Source organism: Taudactylus pleione, unplaced genomic scaffold, assembly GCF_031769625.1.
Source record: "Taudactylus pleione unplaced genomic scaffold, aTauple2 ptg000519l, whole genome shotgun sequence".
Classification (NCBI taxonomy): domain Eukaryota; kingdom Metazoa; phylum Chordata; class Amphibia; order Anura; family Myobatrachidae; genus Taudactylus; species Taudactylus pleione.
Genome location: NW_028284921.1, coordinates 1,647,150 through 1,673,956, shown reverse-complemented (window position 1 = coordinate 1,673,956; position 26,807 = coordinate 1,647,150). Strand labels below are relative to the sequence as shown.

At 44.8% G+C, this 26,807-nt stretch overlaps 1 protein-coding gene across 5 annotated transcripts in view; it reads right to left on the bottom strand.

The window, feature by feature from the left end:
• LIMCH1 (LIM and calponin homology domains 1) overlaps positions 1-26,807 on the bottom strand; it is a 265,674-nt gene that overhangs the window by 109,625 nt on the left and 129,242 nt on the right. For all 5 annotated transcript variants that reach the window (XM_088450569.1, XM_088450571.1, XM_088450570.1 and 2 more), the window contains exon 3: positions 13,947-14,016. In XM_088450569.1, coding sequence (XP_088306695.1) covers positions 13,947-14,016 — 70 coding nt within the window. The remainder of the gene's footprint in view (positions 1-13,946; positions 14,017-26,807) is intronic.

Genomic DNA, 26,807 nt, shown 5'->3' with positions numbered 1-26,807 from the left:
TGCGGAGCAGTTTGTGCACCCATAATTGTAGGGCAGAAATCTTGTCCACTGGTAGAAGAATCCTTTGCCCCAGGAAATCCAGCAGTGCCTCCAAATGTACCATCTGCTGAGTTGGAGAAAGAATACTTTTTCCAATTGATTATCCAGCCTTGCTCTTGTAGACAGGCAATGGTCATTTGGAAATGGTACTGTAAAACCTCCGGAGATTGCGCCACTATCAGGAGATCGAACAAGTATGGTAGTATCCAGACTCATTGTCGTCTGAGATGAGCCGCCATGACTGCCATTATCTTGTTGAACACCCGAGAGGCTGTGGACAGACCGAAGGGCAGAGCCTGAAATTGGTAATGTTGCTGACCCACAGCAAACCTCTGAAACATTTGGTAGGATCGTGCAATAGGTACATGCAGATACGCATCCTTTATGTCCAGGGAAACCATTACATCTCCAGGCTCCATTGTCAGCATAATTGACCGTAGGGTTTCCATATGGAACTTGGGCACATGGATGAATTTGTTGAGAAACTTCATATTCAGAATATGGTGATGAGACCTATTTAGTTTCAGAATCAAAAACAAATTTTAATAACCCCTTCCTTGTTGAGTAGCAGGAACAGGGTTTATAACCCAGGGACGCAGGAGGGCACAAATAGCCTTTTGGAGGGCCAAGGCCTTGACTGGGTCTGAAGGAAGAGTTGTACAAAAAAAAATTCTGAGGGGGATGCCTCAGGAACGTGGGGGTGTATCCATGAGAGACCATTTCTCGAACCCAAGCATCTGTAGTTGTCTGATGCCAGGCATAAGAAAACTGGAAAAGTCGGCCTGCCACCCTGAGATCCCCCAGGGGGAGGCCCAGGCAGTAGGCTTATCGTCCGGTTTGGAGGCTGGACATCTGGCTGACCAAGATTTCTTGGCCTGCGGTTTCTAGTGGGAATTATCCTGTCTGGAGAAAGACTGTCCCTTTGCCCTTCCTTGCAGGCGAAAGGACCGAAATGATGACTTCCTATACTTAGGGGTAGTTGTAGATGGCTACCCAGCAGATTTAGATGCTGCCAGATTAGTCACTATGTTATTCAATTCTGGTCCAAACAGTACCTTCCCAGCGAAAGGCAAGGATTCAAGAGCTTTCTTGGACCCTGTATCCGCCTTCCAGGTTCTCAGCCAAAGGGTTCTCCAAGCAGCAACCGAAGCTGCCAACACTCTAGAAGCCAAAATACCTGCATCAATAACCGCTTCTCCAACATACGCAGCTGCTTCTTGCATTTGTCAGAGATAAGACAGCTGTTCTCTGGTAGTATCTGGCATACTATCTTCCAGAGATGTCGTCCATTCTTCCATAGCCTTGGTCGCCCAGGCTACGGCCATAGCCAGCTTGTTAATGGCTCCGGATAATGAAAAAACAGATTTCACATAGTTTTCCATCTGTAACCTCCTTGAGTAAGGATGTGGAAGGAATAGGTAATGTAGAGCTCCTGATCAATCTTGTCACATGAGCATCTACTGTTGGAGAAACTTCTCATTTGTTACATTCACCAGGTGAAAATGGGTACAGAGAAGTTAAATTCTTAGTAGCATGGAAACACCTATCTGGAGTATTCCATGCTTCAGACATGAGATCAGTCAGTTGTTCAGACTGAGGAAAAATCTTTTGCCTGAAGGGATACTCTTTTATGCCATTGCTTTACCGCAACTGGTCTATTCTCTTGCATTACTTGCTGACCGGCTATAGACAGCAGCATACTCTGACTAGAGTGAGCATAAGCATCAAACCAAATAGGATTCATGGGAGACATATACTAAGAAGGATGTAAATGCTGTGGGTACCACATAGTGGGAGGCAGTACCATTGACTGAGCCTGTGAAGCTGCTGCAGAGTCCACTAAATGTGACAAGGCCACCCAAGTTGGTTCTTGTGCAGGTGCAGGTGCCGGTGTGCTAGATTGGAGAGGTGGCTGTTTACATCACGCACCACACAAACCATCTTTCACAAAATCCTGCTCTGACAGGCCTGCCAAACAGGATTTACATGATAAAAGCACAGGAGGCTCAACCTCCTTCTTCCCCTTGCCTTTAGACATAACAATATAGAACAGGTATAAATGCTTTGTGATGGTCTAAATGTGAAAAGAAAATTAAAAACCCCACACATCTGTATTCAGAGGGATGAGGAGAAACGCTGTAATAGATATTAAACTGCAGTATGAATACAGCAGCTAGCATTAAAGTCACGTACAATGCATATATAAATTCAAATGGGCTCTGAATCAACTGACCAAACCCCCGGAGGCTTGGTTGGATATAGAGCACTATATACCTGACCCAAGGGAGAGGTATACAGAGAGACTGACCCAAACCTTTTGAGAAAAAAACTCTTTCAGCAGAGCACCATAGGTGGACTGTGTGTGGCTCACGAGGTGGTAAGAAATAAACCAGATGCGGGAACCCACACAGAAACATCTGGGTTGGGGAAGGAGCAGCTGGGGGAGCGCCTATCACCCCTAAGCTGCTTAACGGCACGGGTACACTGGCTTCACAGTAGTAGACACTACTAGTGCGCTGCTACTGTGTCTACTACCCTTCCCCAGCGTCAGACGATAAGGCCCCGGTGGTCTTAGTGAGGACGCAGCACGCGGGCCCTCACTAGCAGCAGCCTCCGGCGTGTCTCCTACGCCTCAAGCCAGGACTGCAGCGCACGATTCCCCAAAAATGAGAAATCTCCTTACCTAGCCATCTCCTTGGATCCGATTGCAGTCCGGGCCCCAGCTTCGCTGCTAGCTAAGTTTCGCTGTGGCCTGCTGAAATCCCCAGGGCATATAGCGTTACTGGCATTTTCGGCATCAGCGGAGGTAGGAGTCGTCGCTGTACAAGCGTCCCCCGGACGCTTAGTACTGCTTAACTCGAAAAACCCAAAAAAACTAAGCCTGGGACTGCCTAAGCAGTCCCGCTGTTATAACAGGTGTGTCTGGATACTTGCCGAGCACCAAACAAATAAACTGAATACCTGTGGCTGGGGGCGGGATATATAGGGAGGAGGTCCTGTGCATGCTGGGAGCTTGAAAGCTATAGCCGCTTGGTGCAATGGATTACGCCAACTACATACCCCATGGTATCCCCGTGGACACTATGAAACCCAAAGAAGAAATTATTAATATTACCAGCTATTTATATAGTGCACACATATTCTGCAGGTTTTCTGGATAGCACTGGACAGGATGCTGGGAAGCAATTAATGGAGCAGGTGTGCTGGAACACAATGAAGCAGAATGCTTGTTAAGTAATTACTCGAGTAGGTGTACTGGAACACAATATGACAATAATTATGAAGCAAATGCTGAAGCCTGGTAACTGGAACAGGTGCAGAATGCTGTAAGCAATGCTGGAGACTAATGACTGGAACAGTTGCAGAATGCAAATGGGACCAGGAGCCGGGGTACTGATCTCTAGGGAGAAAAGTTATTCTGACAATCAGTAGTCAGCAGTTCCTGTTTTAAATAGAGTGCTGTAAGTGCTGATAGGCTAAGCCGAACATGTGACTGCAGTTTCTGAAGGCTGGTTAGCAGAGTGGATCATGTGATCACATCCATGCGCCCATGGTTCAGAATGGCAGTAACCAACAGCCTGGAGAGAATGCCAGGCCCGCTGCATATGGACAAATTCAGCACTCTGTACCTTGTAACGGGAACTTGGACCCCAATACGTGACAGATTACTTCATAACAGCTAATTTATATACCAGAAAGACCGTTATCTGGCAATAGCACCTTCAGCAATCAGGAATAAAGTTTAGGGGAGTACAATAACTTTATTAGTTATTTTTTCATAGAAAGAAAATAAAATGCACTACTGTATATACTTCCAATGAGCAAATTAGTTGTGGGCAGATGATCAGAAATGCAAATGGTGCAACTGGTCAGATTAAATCATTCAATCTGACTGCTTGTGGAACAATAATCGTCCTTGAGAGCTGGTTACACACACTGAGATTATCGCACAGAGCCCAATAAATGCATAGTGTGCACTCTAACTTTAGAAACTTGCATCGTTCAATACCTCACTACCGACTCACTCTATAGTCAATCTTAATACATTTACCAACGAAAACAGGAGGTGGTGTTGGAGTGACTGAAAAAACTTTAAAGAGCTCACATACAGCTCTTGTTGGTGTCATATCATGAAGAGTGCTATAAACCATGGAGAGAGTTCTTTCCATTTAGAACACTGATAACTGGATAAACACAGATTTGATCTAATTTTGAGGCTCTTCCCAATCATCCTCAAGTAATAAGCATTTGGACAGGCTCCATAATCAGATAGGGCGAAAAGCTTCAATCTCATTATTGCCCTGAGGCAGCATTGCACTAATTGTGACAAGTGCTTTCATTTAAATCAGATGCAATTTTTTTTAACACTGTTTATTGTGTTTCAAGGCAGAGTTCTGGGTTATTCAAGGACATTATGTGAATGGAATCAACATTGCGGGTCAAACATCATACTGCCTGATGTCCTCAATTAGGTTCTGTATTCTGCAAAATCATTTCTAATTATTCATGAATAAACGTCTCTATATTATTAACAGCAAAAAGGTGGTCTCAGCAATAGTTTGCAAGCAGAGCTTATATTGTTTTCTTGTCATAACATTCATTGCAAATGTTCCATATTGACAGCCCTCCGTGTGAAGATATTTATTTGTTTGATACAAAAGACAAACAAGAAGATTGTTAAACAATTTGGCCACTCATGCTTAAATTACATGGACCCAATCGCTGTGGCACTGACCCGTACAATAACCTCACGCGAACAGTAATTTGTGACACATCTTCCACGCAGTATTATTGCTGGCCAAATTGAAGATATATGACTTCATCAGGAAGTCTAGGGCCATATATGCGATTTATCCGTAGCACCAGTAAGATGAAAAGAACATTCTACATTATACTCCTTTTACACCGACTGAAATATCCCGGGTTGATGCACGTGAACGCGCATAACCCCGGGATTTTAGTCGGTGTAAACGGATCAACCCAGTGACCCGGGGATCCGACCCGGCTTGATTGCAGGGTTGAGCACGGGTTGTTCCTGTGTCACCCTGCAATGTAAATGGCGCGGCCCGGTTCACGATGACCCAGGTCCCGCCGCATAACGCCTGATTGGCCGGCTTCAGTGGCGCTTGGAGATGACATCTCCAAGCGGCCACTGCAAGCAGCGCCGGTCCGAGCGGCACGAAGCAACGCACCCCACCTGCTCTCCCTGCCTCCGGACCGCTGCAGGATAAGGTAAGTAGGCGTGGAGGGGGAGGGAGAGGAAAAAGCGCTGGTCACCTTCACCGGACAGCCGGATTAGTGCTGACCCGGGTCAGGTGTGAATGGTGCCGACTCGGGCATAGCCCGGGTCAGCGCCGCAGTGTAAAAGGGGGTTGTCCCGGGTCTGATCCGGGTAGGAAACGTGTTCCAAATCCCGGGTCAGACCCGGGGACTTTGGTGTAAAAGGGGTATAAGATTACTAAACATTCGCTCTAGGTAGGCAGCTAACATGCAACTGTATTATATGATTTGATATTTGTACCCAACATATGCACAGAGTAGACACTATGAGATAATTTACTAACTGTAGATTTCGATTTTAAATCAATCAACACTGATGGGCTTTCCAAATGCAAAATCTGCATATTTATCATCCGCAGGGTTTCAACTTCAATTGACTTTGAAACCCTAGGGATGATAAACATTCAGATTTTGTGTTTGGAAAGCCCATCGATGTTATTCATTTCAAATCGATCTAAAAATTTACCTTTAATAACTTTACTCCTATATGTCTTGTTACCTATATCCATATATATATAGGTATATCTATAATCTCTCTCATATAAATATATTATCGGTTTTACTCGGTTCTTATCGCCACTTTACCGCAAATTCGGCTCGATTTTATTTGCTATCCAAAACACGTGTTCGGCGATAGCCAATAAAAAGATCCGAGTAAAACCGAACCCGCTCACCCCTAATAAATATATAAATATATATATATATATATATATATATATATATATATACATATATATATATATACACACACACACACACACACACACACACACGCACACATACATACATATACACACACAAAGATCTGCCATAACATTTAAAACCATTTGCCCAATATTGTCAGTCCCCCTCGTGTCACCAAAACAGCTCTGATCTGGTTGAGGTATGGACTCCACAAAACCTCTTAAGATGCCCTGTGGTATCTGCCATCTAGACATTAGTAGCAGATCCATTAAGTCCTGTAAAGTCCTTGGAAAGTGGGGCCTCCATGGCTCAAACATATATTTCCAGTATATCCCACAAATAATCGGATTGAGATCTGGCGAATTTGGAGGCCAAGTCAATACCCTGAACTCTTTGTTATGAACCTTCCTGAACAATGTCTGCAGTGTGGCCGGGCGCATTATCCAGCTGAAAGAGGCCACTGCCATCAGGGAATACCATTGCCACGAAGGTGTGTACTTGGTCTGCAACAATGTTTAGGAAGTTGGCATGTGTCAAAGTAACATCCACATGAATGCCAGGACAAAAGGTATTCCAACAGAACATTGCCAAGAGCATCACACTGCCTTCGTCAGCTTACCTTCTGCCCATAGTGCATTCTGGTGCCATCTCTTCCCCAGGTAAAAACACAGACACACACCCTGCCATCCACATGATTTAAAAGAAAACGTGATTCATCAGACCAGACCACCTTCTTCCTTTGCTCCATGGTCCAGTTGTGACGCTCACATGCCCATTGTAGGCGCTTTCGAAAGTGGACAGAGGTCAGCATGGACACTCTGACCGGTCTGTTACTACACAGCCCCATATGCAGCAAGCTGCAATTCATTGCGTGTTCCGACTCCTTACTAGCATAGCCAGCATTAACTTTTTCAGCAATTTGTGCAACTATAGCTCTTATATGGGATAGGACCACAAGGACTAGCCTTGGCTCCCAACTCGCATCATGAGCCTTGGGCGGCCATGATCCTGTCGCCAGTTCACCAGTTGTCCTTCCTTAGACCACTTTGGCAGGTACTAACTGATGCAAACCGGGCACACGCCACAAGACCTGGCATTTTGGAATACTCTGACTAGCCATAACAATTTGGCCCTTGTTAAAGTCGCTCAGATCTTTACACTTGCCCATTTTTCCTGCTTCTAACACATCAGCTTCGAGAACTGACTTTTCACTTGCTGTGTGTATCACACAAATACATCTTCATATGCAGTGTATGAAATCTTGTGATTTCTTCACCCACTAAGAGATTAATATGCACTGTGTGCTATAGATCAATTTTTTTTGTTCTGCACCTGGTTTAAAAGCTTTCCTTTCTGTATTGTACAAGAACGTGGGATAGCCCATTGTTCTATTCTGTGTTCCCACTCTCAAAACAGGGGCAACCACACTGATCTTCAGAATTCTTTTCCTTAAATCACAAGATTTCACATTGTTCGACACAGTAGGACACAAATGTATTCCTGTTTACCATAAACTACAAATAGAACATGTATCAAAAACATTCATAGCAGTTGAGAAATAGTTCAAAACACTTTAATGAACTAAATTATACCCGTCCATATTACATTACTGGTTTAGATGGCCTATGGTACATATTGGATAGGACGCAGTACAAAACACACCACCCCAACACCAAAATAAATAAATAAAACAATCTTTATAGCAGTCACAAAATATTTTCACACTATGATTTTGAATCATTTGTCAACATGTACACACATCTCTGAGGCCTTCCATATACCCTGGCAGTCTTCTATATCAATATTTGCACACAAGGCTGCTGGGAGAGCTCACACTGGAGCAGGCCACATAGAACTGCCCATGTGAGAAGCAGTCCCTGCCACCTTCAGCGACTGCTCCTGGGACTTGTTGAAGGTCATTGTAAAGCAGACCTTGAGGGGGAACTGAAGCTTCTTGAACTCGAAGAGGTACTCTGATGATATGAGTAGTATGAACATCCACTCTCCCATAGCACAGCCAGTGAATACTGTGGCCTCGATGATGTTGCTGTGGAGGGCCTTTACTTGCAAACCTGGTGCCATTGCAGAGTATGGGTGGATTGGGGTTCCGCAGCAATATCACTGGAACCCCCACTTTGATAGGAAGCTTGTGGTCTGGGAGGCCAGGAGGGTTGAGGGTGTTAAGGAACTCCATGGGGTAGTAGACCAAATCATCCATTTGCGCTACAGATTTTATTTAACATTTCAATAGCACCTTCTAGAAGATAATAGCTAGAATCTGATTGGTTGCTATGGGCAACATCTCCACTTCTAAAAACTCTCACTTTAGTAAATTTACCCCCTACACTCCATTTCTGCCCCTTCGAACAATTGAAGTAGTGTGTCATTTACAATGAGAGTGTCGTTGAGAGTGTCGTTCTTGAGGGTCAGAATGACAGGCTTGCCTAGCCAGTTAATGGACTTTTTTGGGGGATATCGTCAATATCAGGGTATATCCTGGCTGTGAAGTCTTCACTACTGTGCCTAGGCCTGCAGGAATGGTCACCTTTCCGGGACTCGGGATACTCTCCGCCCCCTATTTTGAGTAGGAATTTGGAGAATTGCCCAGCGGAGACATCGCCCCTGAAGTGGACCCTCATGTTCTTCCTGAGAAAGAATTTCTAGATTAGGGGCCACAGATACGACGCTCAGTACCTCAAACACTGCTTTGTGCGACATGGTAGTCTCACCTCAGACAATGAGATTATAATCTTTACAGTCCTTAGCAGTGGTGGCTCTAGAGGTGTAGCTGCAGTGCAGTCCAATATTCAAATAGGGGAGCCACACCAATTGCCACCCCAAATGCTGACAAACATCCCTGGCAGTTGGTGTGGGTCTCCTATTTGAATACTGCATTGCGCTACAGGCCCACCTCTGGAGCCACCACTCATCCCAGGCAATGAATTTACAGTCCCACACCACTTGGGCCATGTTGCTTTGTCACCTAATCACCTCGGTCAAGAGGAAACATTTTACCCCTTTTCAGACGCTTAGGAGTCGAATTTCGAAAATATCCCTGCTTAGTGGGTGCTTAGGTCATGGAAGGAATATACTCCCCAAATGTCATGTTCCTAGTTCCAGGGGTTTGAGTTGGGCCTTAATGAGTCAGTACATTTGTTTTTAGATATTAATATTGATATCAAGCCCATAACAGTTTTTATGGGCTGGGATGACCCATCACAAGACCTGTTCTATGTATATCAATTATACGTCAGTAAACAGCAGGAGAGTATTAGGAACTTAAAATCTAGAAATTCCTCAGTTTGACAGTATTTTTTGTAATCACAATTTCTGTTAAAAAAAAGACAGGTAATTCTTAAAACCACCTTATGTTATAAAAACTTATGTTGGATACAAACCTATCGATATACGTTTGTTCAATCGACGATCAATATATTGCGAATGCATCGGCGGGTGTGTACACTCGACACGTCTGTGAACAACGTCATTCACAGACATATCAGGTCAGCCCTACAGTATGGTGCATATGCACGCAACCCGCCGTTTCAGCCATACACTGGCTGCAGGAACAGCCGAAATTTACATCAAAACTGGTCGGGAGAATGTAAATGCCCGCCCAGTTGTGATGTCAGGCCAGAGCTCGGACAGCTGATTGGTCTACTGACCAATCCGTTGTGATAGTGTATACCCAGCTTTACACCTTTGGGGTTTTTTTTTTAGCATATTTCAAAATTGATTTGCAAACAATTGGTTTTAAAAAGCATATTTACATTTATTTGAATGAAACACAACCTTTTTATTAAATCTGGGAAAAGCAATTTATTACCAAGTGAATGTGTCACAAATCATTCATCATAGAGCCATTACAATACTCCGCAATATACGGGGCAATCGTCAATTTTCCTCCACACCTGTATATTAAATTGGTTTTGTTCGAGGAGGTAAAGCGCAGCCTTCCCAATAGCATTGTGCGACTCACAACTCCAATTTAATGGTTAATGTAATCTGTTGGCCAAGCAATTCAATGAAGGAGGCCAAAAACATGTAACAACTAAATGCTTACAGGCCGAATGCTATTAGAAAATATGAGGTCCATGTACTAAGTGAAGTTAAGGGGTCTGAACGAAAACAGCAGAGAAAACCCCTGTACATAGCACTTCTCGATATGTACTAAAGGGATTTCTCTGCCTTAATCCTGCTGGCGATAAGTGCTGGCTAGGATATCGGTAATGCACCGGTATCACTTAGCGCTGCCATAGGTACTTATGGCAGTGCCAAGTGTCCCAGATATTACTAAGTGGAGAGGTCACTTACCATCGGGTGTTTTCTCCTGCGCTGGTATCGGCTCATGTGGCCGTCGTTATCGGATTCTCTTCAAGTGAGGAAACAGGAAGCTTTGTGTCATTTTGTTCAGATGTCAATAAAGTTTGTTATATTAAAATAAAATCTCTCTGCAGCTGCTGCACGGCACTCAGGAAATGACAGGCGAGTCCACCACGTGCGGCCATCACCCAGGGGGTTACTTATCGTTCACCCTCTTCGGCAAGGACATTCTCAGTATAACTTGCGGTAGCCGCCTTCTGCTTCGCACCAATAAAAGGCGAAGCAGGAGTGGCATGAACTCCCCGAAAAGTAGAGTCTTAGGGCCCGATTCAGACCCGCTTGCAAATTGCGGCCGCTCGCTGGCAAAAAGGGCCAGATATTTAAATTAAGCGCTCGCACCGCGTCTCGTAAGGACGCCCTCTATGTCTTAGCGAGCCCCTGCAATAAGCGCTCGATAGTGTATAAAGACGCCCCCTTGCCACTCGGAACACACGTCATCTCCGGTATTTGAAGGATTAATCGGTAACATCGAGAGCCATCGGAGCTGCTCACAGCGCTTGAGGTAGACCTTGCCCTCCCGCAAGCACTGAGAGCAGTTCAGGGTAAAAAACAACCAAGTGACGTGTTCAACGACACTACTTTGATAATTATGCACACCCATTAAACTACGTTCTGACGGTCAGAGACGCCTGTGTTCAGCACCACTCCCCCGTTCACAAGCAGCTTCCCCTGTTACCACCCGCAAACAGCGCTGTCACTCATTCCACCGGGCAGTCTTTTCAGGGCGAGCGAGCAAAATCCGATCGTTCGTACTAGTTTGTGCACGCGCACAGACTTATACACATAGGCAGATGGACGACCATCGCTCAGAGCGAGCGAGCGTGTGCAACTTAGCGTCCGGGTCTGAATTAGGCCCTTAGTACATGGGGCTGAAAATCACACAACAGTATTTAGCAATACTGTCAGGACCCTGGCAATGAAGAAAGACAAAGGAATGAGAGCAGTGTCTCTCAACACGTATCGCCACCAGTGGTGCAATCTGACAGGAGCAGCTGTCTTCCACGTTATATGACCGACTCTGCACAGAGGAGGTCACGCCGATTGTGAATAACAATAGTCTCCCCAGATCACTGAGCGATCAAAGGAGACAGCCGCCGACATAGTGCTCAGACAGGTTTAAAGCAGAATAGAATAGAGCGCAAAGCAGTAACACAGTCATAAATACATGATTAAGGGGAGTACGGAGGCAGTGAGAAGTCTGTAGAGGGGGTGCAGTGAGAGCTGTGTGGGGTGGGGCAGATAGAGGGGAGTGGCCAAACAATGACAACACTATGCATGACACCAAAAAAAGACGACAGTAACTGCCCTCCCTAGGCACTCCTGCAGCTATAATCTAATTAGCTGTTATGGGTAACACCTTCACTTGTCCTCTTTGGAAGGTTTGATAGATCTTCCTCTAAATATGAAGCCTGCAATAGCAGCAATTGGCCTCCAAGCTGGACATTTGTGGACTACTATAATGCAGACTATTGTTACCTAGAATTAGGAAGTAGAAACATACATAAACGTTATCATTACTAATATTGCTAAATATAATTCGCATGGCTTCTGTGGAATCTCGTGTCTCTTTGAGTCAACCCCAATCTATTATTTTAAACCAGCTTGATAAATTAGATCTGCGTTTCAGAAATGAAAGCTAACATTACTAAATTTATTGTAATCAGAACAGACATTTAATCAAAATTAAAGGTTCAGTAAATACCTACTGTACCTTAGTACCCAGATTTCAGACACCTTGCTGCTTCTAAGGGCCTGATTCAGAGATGGACACAAGGGCGATATTTACGCAGATCGAGCTATCATTTGCCAGTGCGCATGCGTATAAGCCGCAATGCGCACACGCGATGTTTGCTTCGCGATTACATTCGCACAGAAGATCCACGCGCAAAGTTGGTGACAGGTAGTCAGCGTTTGGGGGTGGTCAGAAAAAAAGCAGGCGCGACGGACCGTTTGAACGCAGTTCATGGGCGTGCATAAATTAGACATTGCGATTGCATGCGCATCACGAGAGCTGAAGTGTTTGCGGCAGGTCAGTCATGTCACAAGGGCAAGATTGCTGCTCGCTGTGAATCGATGTTACCGATATTTACGCACATAAACAATGTCATACGTATGAGAAGGCAGCAGTGGGCGTCGGGTGACCTTTGCAACCATTAGCATATTTTCGCGGCTGCGTTTTGTACGAAATCACAGCTCCGATCGCATTAACGTCTATCTCTGAATCAGGCCCTAAGATGGATCGGACACCTGTACTCATGACTAAATGTGACACAGACTTCCACCAAAGCACATCTAGGAAGGATTACTCTGTGCTGCTTACGTTATCAGCTAATTACTGACAATTGTATAATAGCATAATGACAAAGAGCTGAGAGGTCAGATAATATTGAGCAGATCTGTGCAGACAGGCTGAACACAATAAACCTTGTCAAGAGGTCTTTTCAATACATGCAATATATAGCACATGAGACGCAAGACAATTTTATATTAGGAGCAGATTATACCCATTTAAATAACAGACTATTCAACAATACCACCATTTCCTTTCCTAGATTTTGGGCTTAAAGATACCTGAATTCACTGTAGGGTAAGAAACAGGTTTGTGGGATACATGGTTTTATAGGTGGGCACCATGGTTTATCCCTTGCAGTATCAGTGAAATAAGCTAATAAAATATATCCGCTATCACAATATGTGTATGCTTTAGCTTTCTAAGGCTGGGTACACACTATGCGATTGTGTACCAAGCAGACAGGACAATCCGATGGAACGATAGATCGCATCGTCCGTACACATTGCATGAAGTGGTGTACAACGGCGCAATGAGTTGTTCCATGTGCATGTTCCATTTGCTGTGCAGCACAGCAGATGGGACGATGCGATGAACGACCCGTGGGCACGCACGATTGGGCACACACACTATGCGATCTGCACGATATATCGTTCCGATACGCATCGGAATGATATACCGTAAGACGGATCACATAATGTGTACCAAGCTTAAGACACGTTTAATGTAACTTTTTAATTATATCTGTTCTTTATCATATATACTGTATACAATTATTGTTTTCTGTATTGTTGATGTATTTAGTCTCAATTACAAAAAAAAAATTATAAAAATTTCAGTTAAATACAGTTGTGTGAAATTGGACGATAAACACAGAGCCTTGATTTTACACCTAAAACATATCCTTTTAAGTGAAATATTTAAATAAAGTAAACATGAGATATTGTGGATTCTGCTGGTGACCGCATCTCCACCAGCCTTTTTGTAAAAAAAAAAAATATTTTTCCAAATTCAAGTTTGTGAATCAAACAATTTAAGGTAATCATTGAGCAATATCTTAGCATACAGTAAATATATTTGCATTTTGGTTGGAATTTATGTGAACATGGGGTCTATGTGGTTCTAAAAAGACATTACTTTTAATTTCCAACATTTCAATACACATTATTTAGGAATGAATGATAATATGACTTTGGACCCGCCACTCAGAATACAAGTCTCACTCACTCTACAGGAACAAAATAATGAAATCACATAAAACTGCCCTTACCAATCCTGCAATGGGTGTTGGTAGCCTATTGATCTTCTTAATAAGTCCTGGTTTAATTGCATTCAACAACCTGCATTAAAAAAAAAATAGTCACAAATGTGGTATAAGAAAATGTTTTTTATTTTATTTTACTTTTTAATTATAATTTATAATAAAAAGTGACATTAGGATTAGCAACACAGTAACAAACAATGCAACATAATGAAAGCGGGTCCTGCTGATTACAGTATACATTCTAGTGAAGTGAAATATGCAAATGCGTTGTTGCTCAGAGTTTTTATCTATGTTCATAGCAATTTCCAAAAATCAATTTTTCAACAACAAAAATTACAATCACAATAACAGACCAACATAAAGAGTAGTACTAATCCAGAGTTGGATTATACAAGAATACAAAATAAAAGCAATGGTTATCCAAAATATTTAGACAATGTGTGTCTTGTGCATTAAAAATAGTTTATAAAAAGATTAAAAGATTTAAAATTGGTTAATAAAAAAATATAGGTTTCAATGTGTTTCTGGCATGTTTGTGCAATGCAATTTTGATGATGATCAGGCTTACAAATTTAAATGGTATAGGACAGTGAAATATTACAAGATATTATAGAATTTAAAATGATTACATCAAGTCCAGAAAAATAAAAAAATTAAAGAAGGGTTTATTAAGACAAATTAATATATAAAACACACAGAGAAAGAAATGCAAACCATGTCGCTGTATATAAACTGCCCAAGGTGCAAATAAAGGGCCCCAGGGTCACAGCAAATCTCTCTATATCTCTACATGGTCAGCACCCTAAAAGGGGTTGTGAGTCACCCACTGCCAATCATAGGCCATTTTCATGTCTTTGCCTATTCACTCTGCCAAATTTGTCCACCAACAATACACAGACCATATTTCAAGACACTTTTCAAACTTTGAAGGGAAGGGTCTTGCAATATAAGAAGTTCATTATGAACAGAATTCCTTTACAGTCATGGCGATTGTTCCCACTTTAAGCAGGATATGGAAATGTGAGAGAATTTAGAGTTGATAATCATCTAAGAAGCATTATTTACTTGTGGTCCATGTAGTCAACAATGATATTAATTGGAGTGCTGTATATGATGCGTCATTTCTCCTCTGGTTTTAATAACTTTTGACTACCCTACTTTCTTACATTGATGTGTAGGTGACAGGGTGGCCCCAACTAACACTGGTAGGGGAACTTCATTCAGTGCTTGCTATTTGTACTTCAAATAAATACAACTGAGTATGTACAAGATGAATTTTCACTGTGTTGACAATCTGGCCATGTTCCAGTAGGAACAACATCACGTATGTGGCCATGGTTTGGGTGATGTGCTCCAATCTTCCCTAGGAAGAAGACATAACTCTCCTGATGGCTACAGTGGAAGCCGAAAATTCCTAGCGAAAATGGTCATTGTCTCCAGTGGCACCTAATTATAGTAACTCAATCCCTTTTGTTGGGAGTTCTATACTTTTCAGTACATACAGTCTAATCATAGGGTTACTATATGTCAAGGTTTTCCCCAAATTGTACTAGAATTGGGGTCTGTGCCCTGGCATCCCTAAGACAGTTTTCAGGATGCCCAAATGTGTGGTACATAGGGGCCCTTAAAAACTTTTCTATGGGGCCTTCAAATACCTAGTTATGCCCCTGCCAAGCACCTATTCATCATCACTAAAATGGCCTGTAACCATGTAAAAAAGCTATTTTCTGCACATTTACGTTAACGGGCCATTCATCATCAGAGGTCCGATAGGACCGCCTGATATTCAGCAAACTCAGAAAACTTTAAGTTTTCGGAATTTGCCAGCGAGAACGAGCGCCATCTTTAGATGGCGTTTGTTCTCGTTGCCCCACTCCTACCTATGGATCTCTCCACTGCCTTCCCAGCAGCTTTGCCAATGCATGACCTCAGACCAAACATGCGCCGAAGATGGCAACGGGAAGAGGTAAATAACGTTGCTACCGCTGGCATAACTACAGTAGGTGCTGCTGTTATCGGGCCCAGGCCACCCCCTGCACCTACGTTACCTATACTGGCAAGCAAGCCATGGTCACATGATCCTTCAGCAGTGTGCTGCGCAGGGCAGGCATATCTGCTCTCCTGGTCATCTCCGCCTCCGTCTCTCCTCGCACGCCTCCTCCCAGCATCAGTCAGTGAGGAGAGACAAAGCCAACCCGGAGAAGAGATGTGCCTGCCCTGCACAGCACACGCTGAAGTATGACGACCACAGAGCAGGGGTAAGTCGTGGAAGGGGGGAGTGTGGAGGGGGGGGCAGTGAAAAGTTTGCTATGGGTCTCCCTAGATCTAGTTACGCTCCTGTGTCTATCTTCATCTATGTCGACCTTTTGTACCGGTCGACCCTTTGTCCTTGTCTGCCATTTGGTGTCTATCTAGACACTGTCAGCCTTTTTAGTTTAGATCTATTGACTGGATCTCTGCTTGTGTTTGTACAGATTAGGTGATTAATAATACAGCAAAATGAATCACAATTATGTAATTTACAGTAGTGTCCACATTCTATTGTATTATTATTAGTAGTATAGATTCCGCATCAACAGTCTGTTGCTCTCAGATTGCTGTGGAGCTACAAGTTACAAGCTGACCTGCCAGCCTATGGAGAGCACCAGATGGAAAGCAGGGCACGCTGGCACTTGCAGTTCAACAACAACTAAAAAAAAAACAACAGCTTGCCTACATCTGGTATAGAATACAGACACTACCCGGCATTTAATTTATTTAGTATACAGCACATAGGCTACACAGTTTTTGTTGTTAAGGTGTGGTGGGAATTTTCCCTTTGGACTGGAATGAAATACAAGGCGAGATTCCAATCTAATTGTTGGGAACTAGAAAAAACAGCTGGTTCTGGCATGGAAACAGTCATCACTCCAGCACTGCCTATGTCATCCAACTCTGCTGGAAGCGTTCTCCCAACCCTCCTCCCAATAATATGCCAATTGGGAAACCCTGATAACTGGAACTGCTTTAGTAAACTTTAGACAACAAATAGTAAGAATATCAAAATATATTGCCCCTGTCCTATTTACTGTGATCATAGCTGAGGAGACCGAGCCATTTAAAGTACAGTACTGTGATTCCAGCAGCTAAGGAAGGAAGGAAACTGCAACTGTAACATATTATAAAAGTCTCTGGACACATTCTTTTTATGACAGTCTGCCAAGTGTCCTGCATTACACAGGCACCTTGCAAGACTTGTATGACAAGTGAATTATTCCATAATCTCAGTATGAGCATGTGCAATTTACCATGGAGCAGAATATTATACAGCAGCTTATTTAGTTCCCATAAAGCACTTCGTACAATGCTGGATATCATTTATTTATATGGCGACACAAGTGTTCCGTAGCACCTTACAATATATGTAAAACAAATAGGTGACCAAAGCTTTACAGTACAATACAATACAATACAATACAATACAGTACAAGGACATGGAATAATATACATTGCTACATTAGCGACCATAACACCCACAAAAGCAGTCGAGCATAAGCAACCAAGTGTTAGGTGCCCTAGTGGGGAGTAAGAAGTAGATGAAAGTAAAGTAGGGAGAAGCACAAGAGGGTAGATGGCCCTGCTCGTAAGCGCTTACATTCTAAAAGGGTAGGGAAGACAAACAGGTGTGACGGATTCAGTATGAATGGCCGGCGGTTCAAACCCTGACAGCGGCAGCCCGACAAGGATGAAAATCCTGATCGTCCCCAGGTAAGTATTAACTAACCTATTCTACCTCCTAACCCTCTCTTAGAGGTGCCTAACCCTAATCCCCCCTCTAAGTGCCTAAACCTAACCCCCCCCTTCCCCGCCGGCAAACCTGAGTGCCCCGGGAGGGTGCCTAACCCTAACTGCCCCCCAGGGGTGCCTAACCCTAAACCCTCATCCGCTAGCCTAAACCTAGCCTCCCAGGGGGGGTGCCTCACTGTAAGTCCCCCCCCCCGGGAACCCTAAACCTAACCCTTCCCCCCCCCCCACGCGCGCAGCTGTCTGCGCCCGTCCCCGGCTTACCTTCGATCGGTAAGCCGGGTGTCGGTCTCCCGATGTAAGGAAAATAACAGGCGTCGGGATTTCAACGCCTGTCATTTAACCCTTGCCGGGATTATACAGTCGGGAAGCCGGCGGTCGGGATTCCGTCCATCGGCTCCACTAATCAACAGTACTGCACAGTACGTACTGCATTTCTTCATTTTGCAAACTGCTACCATGAGACCCAATGAGTCTGCTAGAACTTTTACAAGAGATAAAACAGCCTTGAGCCAATCAAACTATGGGGTCTGTGTACTAAGCCTTGGAGATAGTTAAAGTGGAGAGTGGTAAAGTACCAACCAAACAGCTCCTGTAATTTTTCAAACAGCCTCTAAAATGACAATTAGGAGCCGATTTTTGGTACTTGCTCTCTCTTCACTTTCTCTCTCTTTAGTATATTTACTTTAGGAGTGGACATGTTGCCCATAGCAACCAGATTCTAGTCATCATCTTCTAGAAGGTGCTAGATAACTGTTAAGTAGAATCTGACTGGTTGCTATGTGCAACATCTCCACTTCTAAAGAATCTCACTTTAGTAAATATACCCCCAAGGCTTAGTACATAGATCCCTCTCTGCCTGGTACCCTACTCTGTATTCCTGATTTGTCCCTGGTTAGGCCAGAGACTATGGGTGCATACACGGTCAGATTTTCCTTCAGATCTGTACAATAACAATTTTAAAAATCGTTCATATCTGAAGGAAAATCTGACATATCTGACATGTTTGTCAGATGAACGATGCGCGTTCCCGCTTGTCAGATAACGATATCAGACATCTGATGTGTTTGCAGTCAGATTTGGACGATTCCATTCATTTTAATGCAGTCAGAAATCGTTCAATCGTATATCTGACTGTGTGTATGCACCATATGACTATCATTCTGGTACTGGTATTACACTATTGTCAGGACTGTAATCCCGCAGATCCCTAAATCCTGATGTAGTGAGGGCAGAGTCCAATAAAAAACTCACAATGAATATTCTCTCTTCATGTTATACCATACACCGCACTACTCCCATACATACACAAAAGGAGCCACAAAAGGGGCGACCGAGGGTTAAATATTGCTCGGTCGGGCATGCTGGATTGTCCAGCATGCCCGTCCGATGCGATATTTAGCCGGTAACTGTCGGCCGCATCGGGCAGTGTATGCCCAGCGCGGCCGACAGACAGACATTTCCTGTGTTCCTTCCTATGGAAGGAACAGGGAAATGTCTCCTCCCCCGGGGGCGGAGCGCAGATGTCGGGCTATACACTGTGAGATTTCTCTCACAGTGTATGCCGCGGACATCTGCGGCTGGCAGCCGGCCAGATAAAATGTCTGTCGGTCTGACAGACATTTTATCTTGCCGTGTATGCCCAGCATTAGTTACAGAAATGATATAAATAAAGAGGGTTACAGATTACATAGACAAACAAGTGTTGCAATTTGGTGTCCTTTGGCGGGCAGCACGGCAGGAAAATGCAGGTCCAGACATCAACTTAGAATTGATCCCCCAATGTCTGACACAGCCAATATGCTCCTATATCTTTTATCAGCTTTTCCCAACCACATAGTAATGTCATAACCAAGTCCCTGATGACTGTCTGGCTTGTAAATTAACCCAGGATCCATACCAGGGCTTGCCCACAGAACCTTTAACCCAAGTACAAATAACTGTAAATAATGCCCCCCTGTGTAATAGCTACATGAAATATGGCATGTTCACATTAATCTCTATTACAATTGTGTCCTCATACGTTATTGCTACAGTCACACCAAACAGCTCTTCTTGGCGCACCAGGTCCCATGCGACTCGGCGTGCACTGAGCATCAGTTTCCCCCAAACATGCTCCTTAGGAGTAACCAAGTGTCGCATATCAAATGCATAAGCGCAGTCTCGTGATGCATTATTGGGCAAAAATAGATGTTCTGACCGAGAAGAGTCGCACGGGACATGGCGGCTGCCTCTGTATGTAAGCTATTACATGAATCTAGTTACAACTGCTCTAGGAGGTGCGATCGGTTACCTAATTTCTCCCAAACCCTAAGTTTTATGGGTCACATAATAATCAATCATCAATTGGGGCAATTCTGTGTTTTTCATAAGATTGTGTAAAAACAAAATAGGGGCAGTGTATGGGGGTTCACTAATCGCTGATTCAAACCAATAATTGATTGGAATAGGTGAATCAGGTTGTCCAACATAGTGAATTTCACTGACCAATCGGGGCTGTAGATTGCTAGTGTATGGTAACAATCAGATGATTTGCTGCTCGGTGGCTGCAGCCTCCCTAGCCGCACTGCAGCTCAGCAGGACTGCTGAGAGGAGAGACTCTGAACGGGGGGGGAGGGGGTGGCAGCGGCCCCGGCCCCCCCTACAAGCCTGGGCAATTACAATGAGTACCTCCCCCCCTCAGCTACCCTGGATTCGCAGATTTGATCTTTGGATGAAAATGATGTGCGAATCACTGATAAATATTGGCAATGTGTTGGTGTATTGGAGATTCATTAAATTTGTGGACAGAACGCCGAATCCCTGAATCTTCGTTTTATTATGTGATTGCTGATGTATAGGCCCATAAATAAAGTTTACAAATCACACCAGTCCAGCATACAGACTTCAGATATTTTTCTATCAATTTGTGAAATCCTAGCTATTCTAGAAATATCAATCTTCTGTAAAAAAAAAAAAAAACAGATAAACTATGGTGAGGTCTTTGATCCCTGTTTAGGGGAAGTCAATCATTTGGTTAGACTGCTATTCGGAAGCTGCCTGCACTGTTAGGAGCCAGGTAGGCATCCTCAGGTCATATATACTGTATGCAGACATAGATGAAAGGCTGTGTTTATCAATGTCCTGTCCAGATAATTGCTTTATCCTGCTCACAGGATACTATAGTTGATATGCACCGATCAGCCATTAAATTAACACCACTGACAGGTGAAGTGAATAACATTATCTTGTTACAATGTACTGGTTACCGGTAACAGTATTACCTGAGGGCAGTGGCCTATTTCAGCAGGATAATTCACCCAACCACACTGCAAAAATTGTTCAGGAATTGTGTGAGGAACATGACAAGATCAAGGTGTTGAGTTGGCCTCCAAATTCCCCAAATCTCAATATGATCAAGCATCTGTGGGATGTGCTGGAAAAACAAGTCCGAGCCATGGAGGCCCCACCTCGTAACTACAGGACTTAACTGGCTAATGTTTTTTTTTTTCCTAACAGCTTCTCCAAAATTTAATTTAATTTATTATCAAATTAGGTAAATAATAAAAATGTAAACCTGATTAAATTTTATTTTTTAAATAAAATATGCAAAAATCAAGTTTAAATAGCTATTATATACATAATGTGACAAAGACAAAAGACAATTTTGGAAAAAGTTTTGAAAGGAAAAAAAAATATTATAGTTTAAAAAAAATAGAGAAAAAACCTTTACTATACTTACTTTAATATATTTATACATACATACATACATACATACATACACTAGTGGAATTAATTCTGGACACTTTTAGGAAATTTTTAAAATTTTGCGTTTAGTCATTATTTTTACATCACTTATAATTTATATTCCAATCGAAGTATATGTAAGTATAATCATTACTATTTATTTTTAAGTTGTCATTTGTCAAATTTCCAGTGAAAAATTCAGTAAAACCACAGTTTTACAGATATGCTGTTATTACAGAAAAAAATATGCATTTTCAGCAATACACAAAATTAATATTTCATTGAATATCCTCTGTTTTTAAGAACAGCTTCGATTAGTCGAGGCATCGAGTCAACCAGACGTCCCAGATCTTCAGGTGAAATCACGTGGTACCAGGCCTGGATTATGGCTTCAACCAGCTCTCTTGTTATTTGGATTTTTTCGTGATACCATCACTTTAAGCCTTGACCACAGCTTTTCTATCGGATTTAAATCCGGACTATTTCCTGGCCAAGGCAAGACAGTGATTTGGTGATCACCGAACCACTCCATGGAACTGTTGGCGGTGCAGCATGGCGCTCCATCCTGCTGAAAGATACACTTCCGTGGGTCAATTTTGAGCAAATCCTCAATTGTGGGCAACAGTTTCGCCTTCAGCACTGCTTCTTGATACTTTTTGGCATTGATATTGCCATCAACGAGAGCCAAACGTCCCACACAATGGCTGGCCATGCTGCCCCACACCATCACACTCACTGGCTGCTTCATAGTTGCCATGGTGCACTCGGGTAAAAGATCTTCCACAGGCCGACGCCGAACAAATTTCACTCCATCACTCCCGAAGATGCTGATTTTGGTCTCGTCGCTCCAAATAATATTGTCCCAGGCTTCTTCTGTCCACTCATTGTGTGCTAGAGCCCATACGTTTCTGCCTCTGTTTCCGGTTTAGATATGGCTTCATTTTCGAGGTCCTAGCTCGAAAACAATTGTCACAAAGTTTTTTTCGTATGGTTCGGTCACAAACTTGGACACCAGATGTTTTCATTATGTTGTTGATGGCTTTTGCAGACCTTCGACGGTCCTGCAGGGCAGGCGACAGATTCTGCGCTCATCTTGTATTTTAAGCGTGTGATTTCTCCCAGTTCTTGCAGCAGATTTTGTCGATCCACTGCTCGCAACCCTTATGCAGAGTTTCCTTACACCTGACTTCGTTGCCCCACCGTCCAACCTTTTTGCAATTTCTTCATACCCTTCCTCACAAAGCATCATGGCTTTGCCTCTCTTCCCAGGCGACCAGTCAACATGATTCGAGGTATTCAGAGCCATTTTAGCTTTCAGAATTGATTGTAAAGGCTGCCACAGTCTGGATGAATTGAGTGCTGAACATAGCACATGAGCCTGCATGGATGTTGTGTGGAACCTGCGCCCGGATCCAGTCAGCATACTGCCTGCTGTGATTGGTGACAGCCTGCATCTTCACCACTGACAGTGGCTGGTAAGTGTATTTCAAAACCTTCTCTCTCTCTCCCACTCCATCTCTCCATTCCCTTCTCTGTTTCCCCTCTCTCTCTCTCTGACAAATCATGCTAAAATATTAAGTGGAAACATCATAGATTAAAATAAAAACATTAAAGTACTGATTAGGTATATCACAATATGAAATATCAAATAAAACATTTTTTTATTAAATGTGTCCAGAATTAATTCCACTACACATAATAACTAAATATATATATATATATATATATATATATATATATAATGAGATATGGTAAGAACTTACCCTTGTTATCTCTATTTCTACGAAGTCCATAGGGTTCCACAGGATACCTTGGGGTATAGGTGTGACGTCAGTCGCAGGGCACCAAAGAGTTAAGCTTTCAGCCTCCCAGGATGCACTAGGTCCCCCTCCTATACCCCGCCCCCGGGCCAAGGCACCTCAGTTAGTTACCAAGCCATAGGTCGGAGGAGGAGAAGGAAGAGAGAGAACAAAGATCTGGACACATACAAGAATCACATTCTCACCAGAGGGAGACGGAAAACCGGTGACCAGAGCAAAGCCCATCTGCAGCACAGGTGCGACAGGGCGGGAGTCCTGTGGAACCCTATGGACTTCGTAGAAATAGAGATAACAAGGGTAAGTTCTTACCATATCTCATATTTTCTACTTCAGGGTCCATAGGATATCCACAGGATACCTTGGGGATGTCCCAAAGCAGTATCCTTTAAGGGTGGGGACGCTCCTGTGCAGAAAGGAGAATCCGCCGCCCGAAGGAAGCATCCTGAGAGGCGAAGGTGTCAAACCTGTAATACCTCACGAAGGTATGGACAGAAGACCACGTAGCAGCCTTGCAGATCTGAACTGCCGAGGCACCACGTCGAGCTGCCCACGAAGGACCCACAGACCTAGTGGAATGAGCCTTCAGAGAAAGAGGGACCGGTAGGCCTTCATGAAGATAAGCTTCAGAAATAGCCATACGGATCCAGGCTGCCAAAATTTGCTTTGAAGCAGGCCAACCCTTTTTACGGAAGCCATAGAGGACAAACAAAGCGTCCGACTTCCTAAACGAAGAAGTGCGGTCAACATAAGTCCTTAAGGTCCGCACAACATCCAAAGAGGCCTCACCCACGGAAAGACCCGGTGAGTTAAAGGCCGGAACAACTATTTCCTCGTTAACATGAAACTGGGAAACAACTTTGGGAAGAAACTCGGGCCGAGTGCGGAGCACTGCCCTGTTCCCATGAAAAACCAAGAAAGGGGGTCTACAAGAAAGAGCCCCTAACTCAGAAACACGTCTGGCCGAAGCAATGGCCAGAAGGAAAACAGTCTTAGCTGTTAGCCATTTAATATCCACTGAGCCCAGTGGTTCAAACGGCGGTCCTTGGAGAGCCCTCAGGACCACAGCCAAATCCCAAAGCGCCACAGGTGGAACAAAGGGTGGCTGAATACGGAGAACACCTTGCATAAAGGTGCGCACATCCGGGATTGTAGCAATCCTACGGTGAAACCAGACAGATAGGGCCGAAACCTGTACCTTCAAAGAAGCAAGGCGAAGCCCGTGATCTAGTCCCGCTTGCAGGAAGGCGAGAATCCGAGACAGACGAAACTCCCGCGGTGCATAACCTCTCGGTCGACACCACTGGAAGAACGTATGCCACACGCGATGGTATATCCTCGCGGAAGACGGTTTCCGAGCTCGTAACATGGTACGCACCACAGAGCTGGAAAACCCCCGGGACCTCAGCATGGCCGTCTCAACAGCCACGCCGTCAAAGACAGCCGAGTCAGGTCCGGGTGAAGGCAAGGACCCTGAGACAGAAGGTCCGGTCGTAGCGGCAACCGCAGAGGACTGTCCACGGACAGACCCTGAAGGTCTGAGAACCAGTGCCGTCTGGGCCACGCGGGAGCTATCAACAGGAGCGTCCCTCCTTCCTGTTTGAATTTCCGGATTACCCGTGGAAGAAGGGAGACTGGAGGGAACAGGTATGCGAACCGGAACGTCCACCGGACGGACAGAGCATCCACCAGAGACGCCCCTTCGTCTCTTGTGCGAGACCCGTACACCGGCAACTTGTTGTTGTGCCGGGACGCCATGAGGTCGATTTCTGGAAGACCCCACCTGTCCACCAGTAGTTGAAAAACGTCCGGGTGCAGGGACCATTCCCCTGGATGAACGTCCTGGCGACTTAGAAAGTCAACCTCCCAATTTAGCACTCCCGGGATGAAGACCGCTGATATGGCCGGAAGATTGCGCTCCGCCCAAACCAGGATCCGAGAGACCTCTACGAGAGCCGCCCGACTGCGAGTTCCTCCTTGCCTGTTTATGTAGGCCACGGTGGTAGCGTTGCCCGACTGGACCTGCACCGGGTGACCCTGGAGAAACCGCTGTGCCTGCAGGAGAGCATTGAAGACCGCACGGAGTTCCAAGATATTTATTGGAAACTCCGCTTCTGTCGGCGTCCACCTGCCCTGGAACAAGTGTGGACCCGAAACTGCTCCCCAGCCCCGAAGACTGGCGTCCGTTGTCAACAGGACCCAATTTGGAACCCAGAACGGACGTCCCTTGTTGAGGTGGGTCGTCTTTAACCACCACGCAAGGGACAGGCGAACCTCCGGGGTGAGCACAATCGTCTGGAACATCAGAGACTGAGGCAGCCCGTTCCACTTGGACAGGATCAGGTGCTGCAGAGGTCTGGAGTGAAACTGGGCGTATTCCACCATGTCGAACACCGACACCATGGAGCCCAGTAACCTCATCGCCGAGTGTAAGGACACCCGGCGGCTGTGCAGACAACTGCGCACCCTTGACTGTAAAGCAGAGATCTTGTCCTCCGTCACGAAGATCCTTTGCTGTCACGAGTCCAATAAGGCTCCAAGATGCAGAATCCTCCGAGACGGGATTAGAGTGGACTTCTGCCAGTTGATTAGCCAGCCGTGCCGTTGCAGCAGTGCAATGGTCAGGTCCAAGTGGTGTAACAGGAGCTCTGGAGATCCTGCCACCAATAACAGGTCGTCCAAGTACGGCAACATGCGGACTCCTTGCAGCCGCAGAGAAGCCGCCATGACCGCCATCACCTTGGTGAAAACACGTGGTGCTGTCGCCAGGCCAAAAGGTAACACCCGAAATTGGAAGTGGTCGCTGCGGATTGCAAACCGAAGGAACTCTTGATGGCGCAAAAGAATAGGGACATGCAGGTAAGCGTCCTGTATGTCCAATGACACCATGTAGTCCCCAGGTTCCAGCACCAGAATGATGGACCGTAGGGTCTCCATCCGAAACTTCGGTACCCGCAAAGACTTGTTGAGTGCTTTGAGGTTATCGGACGATATGACCCATTGGGTTTCTGTAACAAAAAAAGATTTGAATAGAAACCCTGGCCCCTCTGGGAGAATGGAACAGGCACTATAACTCCAGCCTGGAGCATAGTGTGCAATACCTTCCGCAGCTCCGTAGCCTTGTTCCGGTCTGATGGTAGACCCGTGGTGAAGAATCGAGCCGGGGGTCTGTGCCGGAAGGAGAGGGCGTACCCGTGGGAGACCACCTCCAGAACCCAAGTGTCTGTCGTAGTGAACGACCAACACCGGGAGAACTGCAGCAGGCGGCCTCCCACCCTGGGATCCCCCAAAGGGAGGCCCGGACCGTCAGGCCGCAGGCTTGTCATCTGGCTTGGGGGCCGGACGTCTGGTACTCCATGCCTGCTTCCGGGGCTTGACCGATTTCTTAGGGCCAGCCTGTCGAGGAAACGACTGTGGTTTGGGCCTGCCCTGGGCCCTAGATGACCAAATGGTCCAGAACCAGAAGGAGCAGCGGCCGACGGTAGACAAGCAGATTTGGCTGCCGCCAGCGTGGCCACAATCTTATCCAGATCCGGACCGA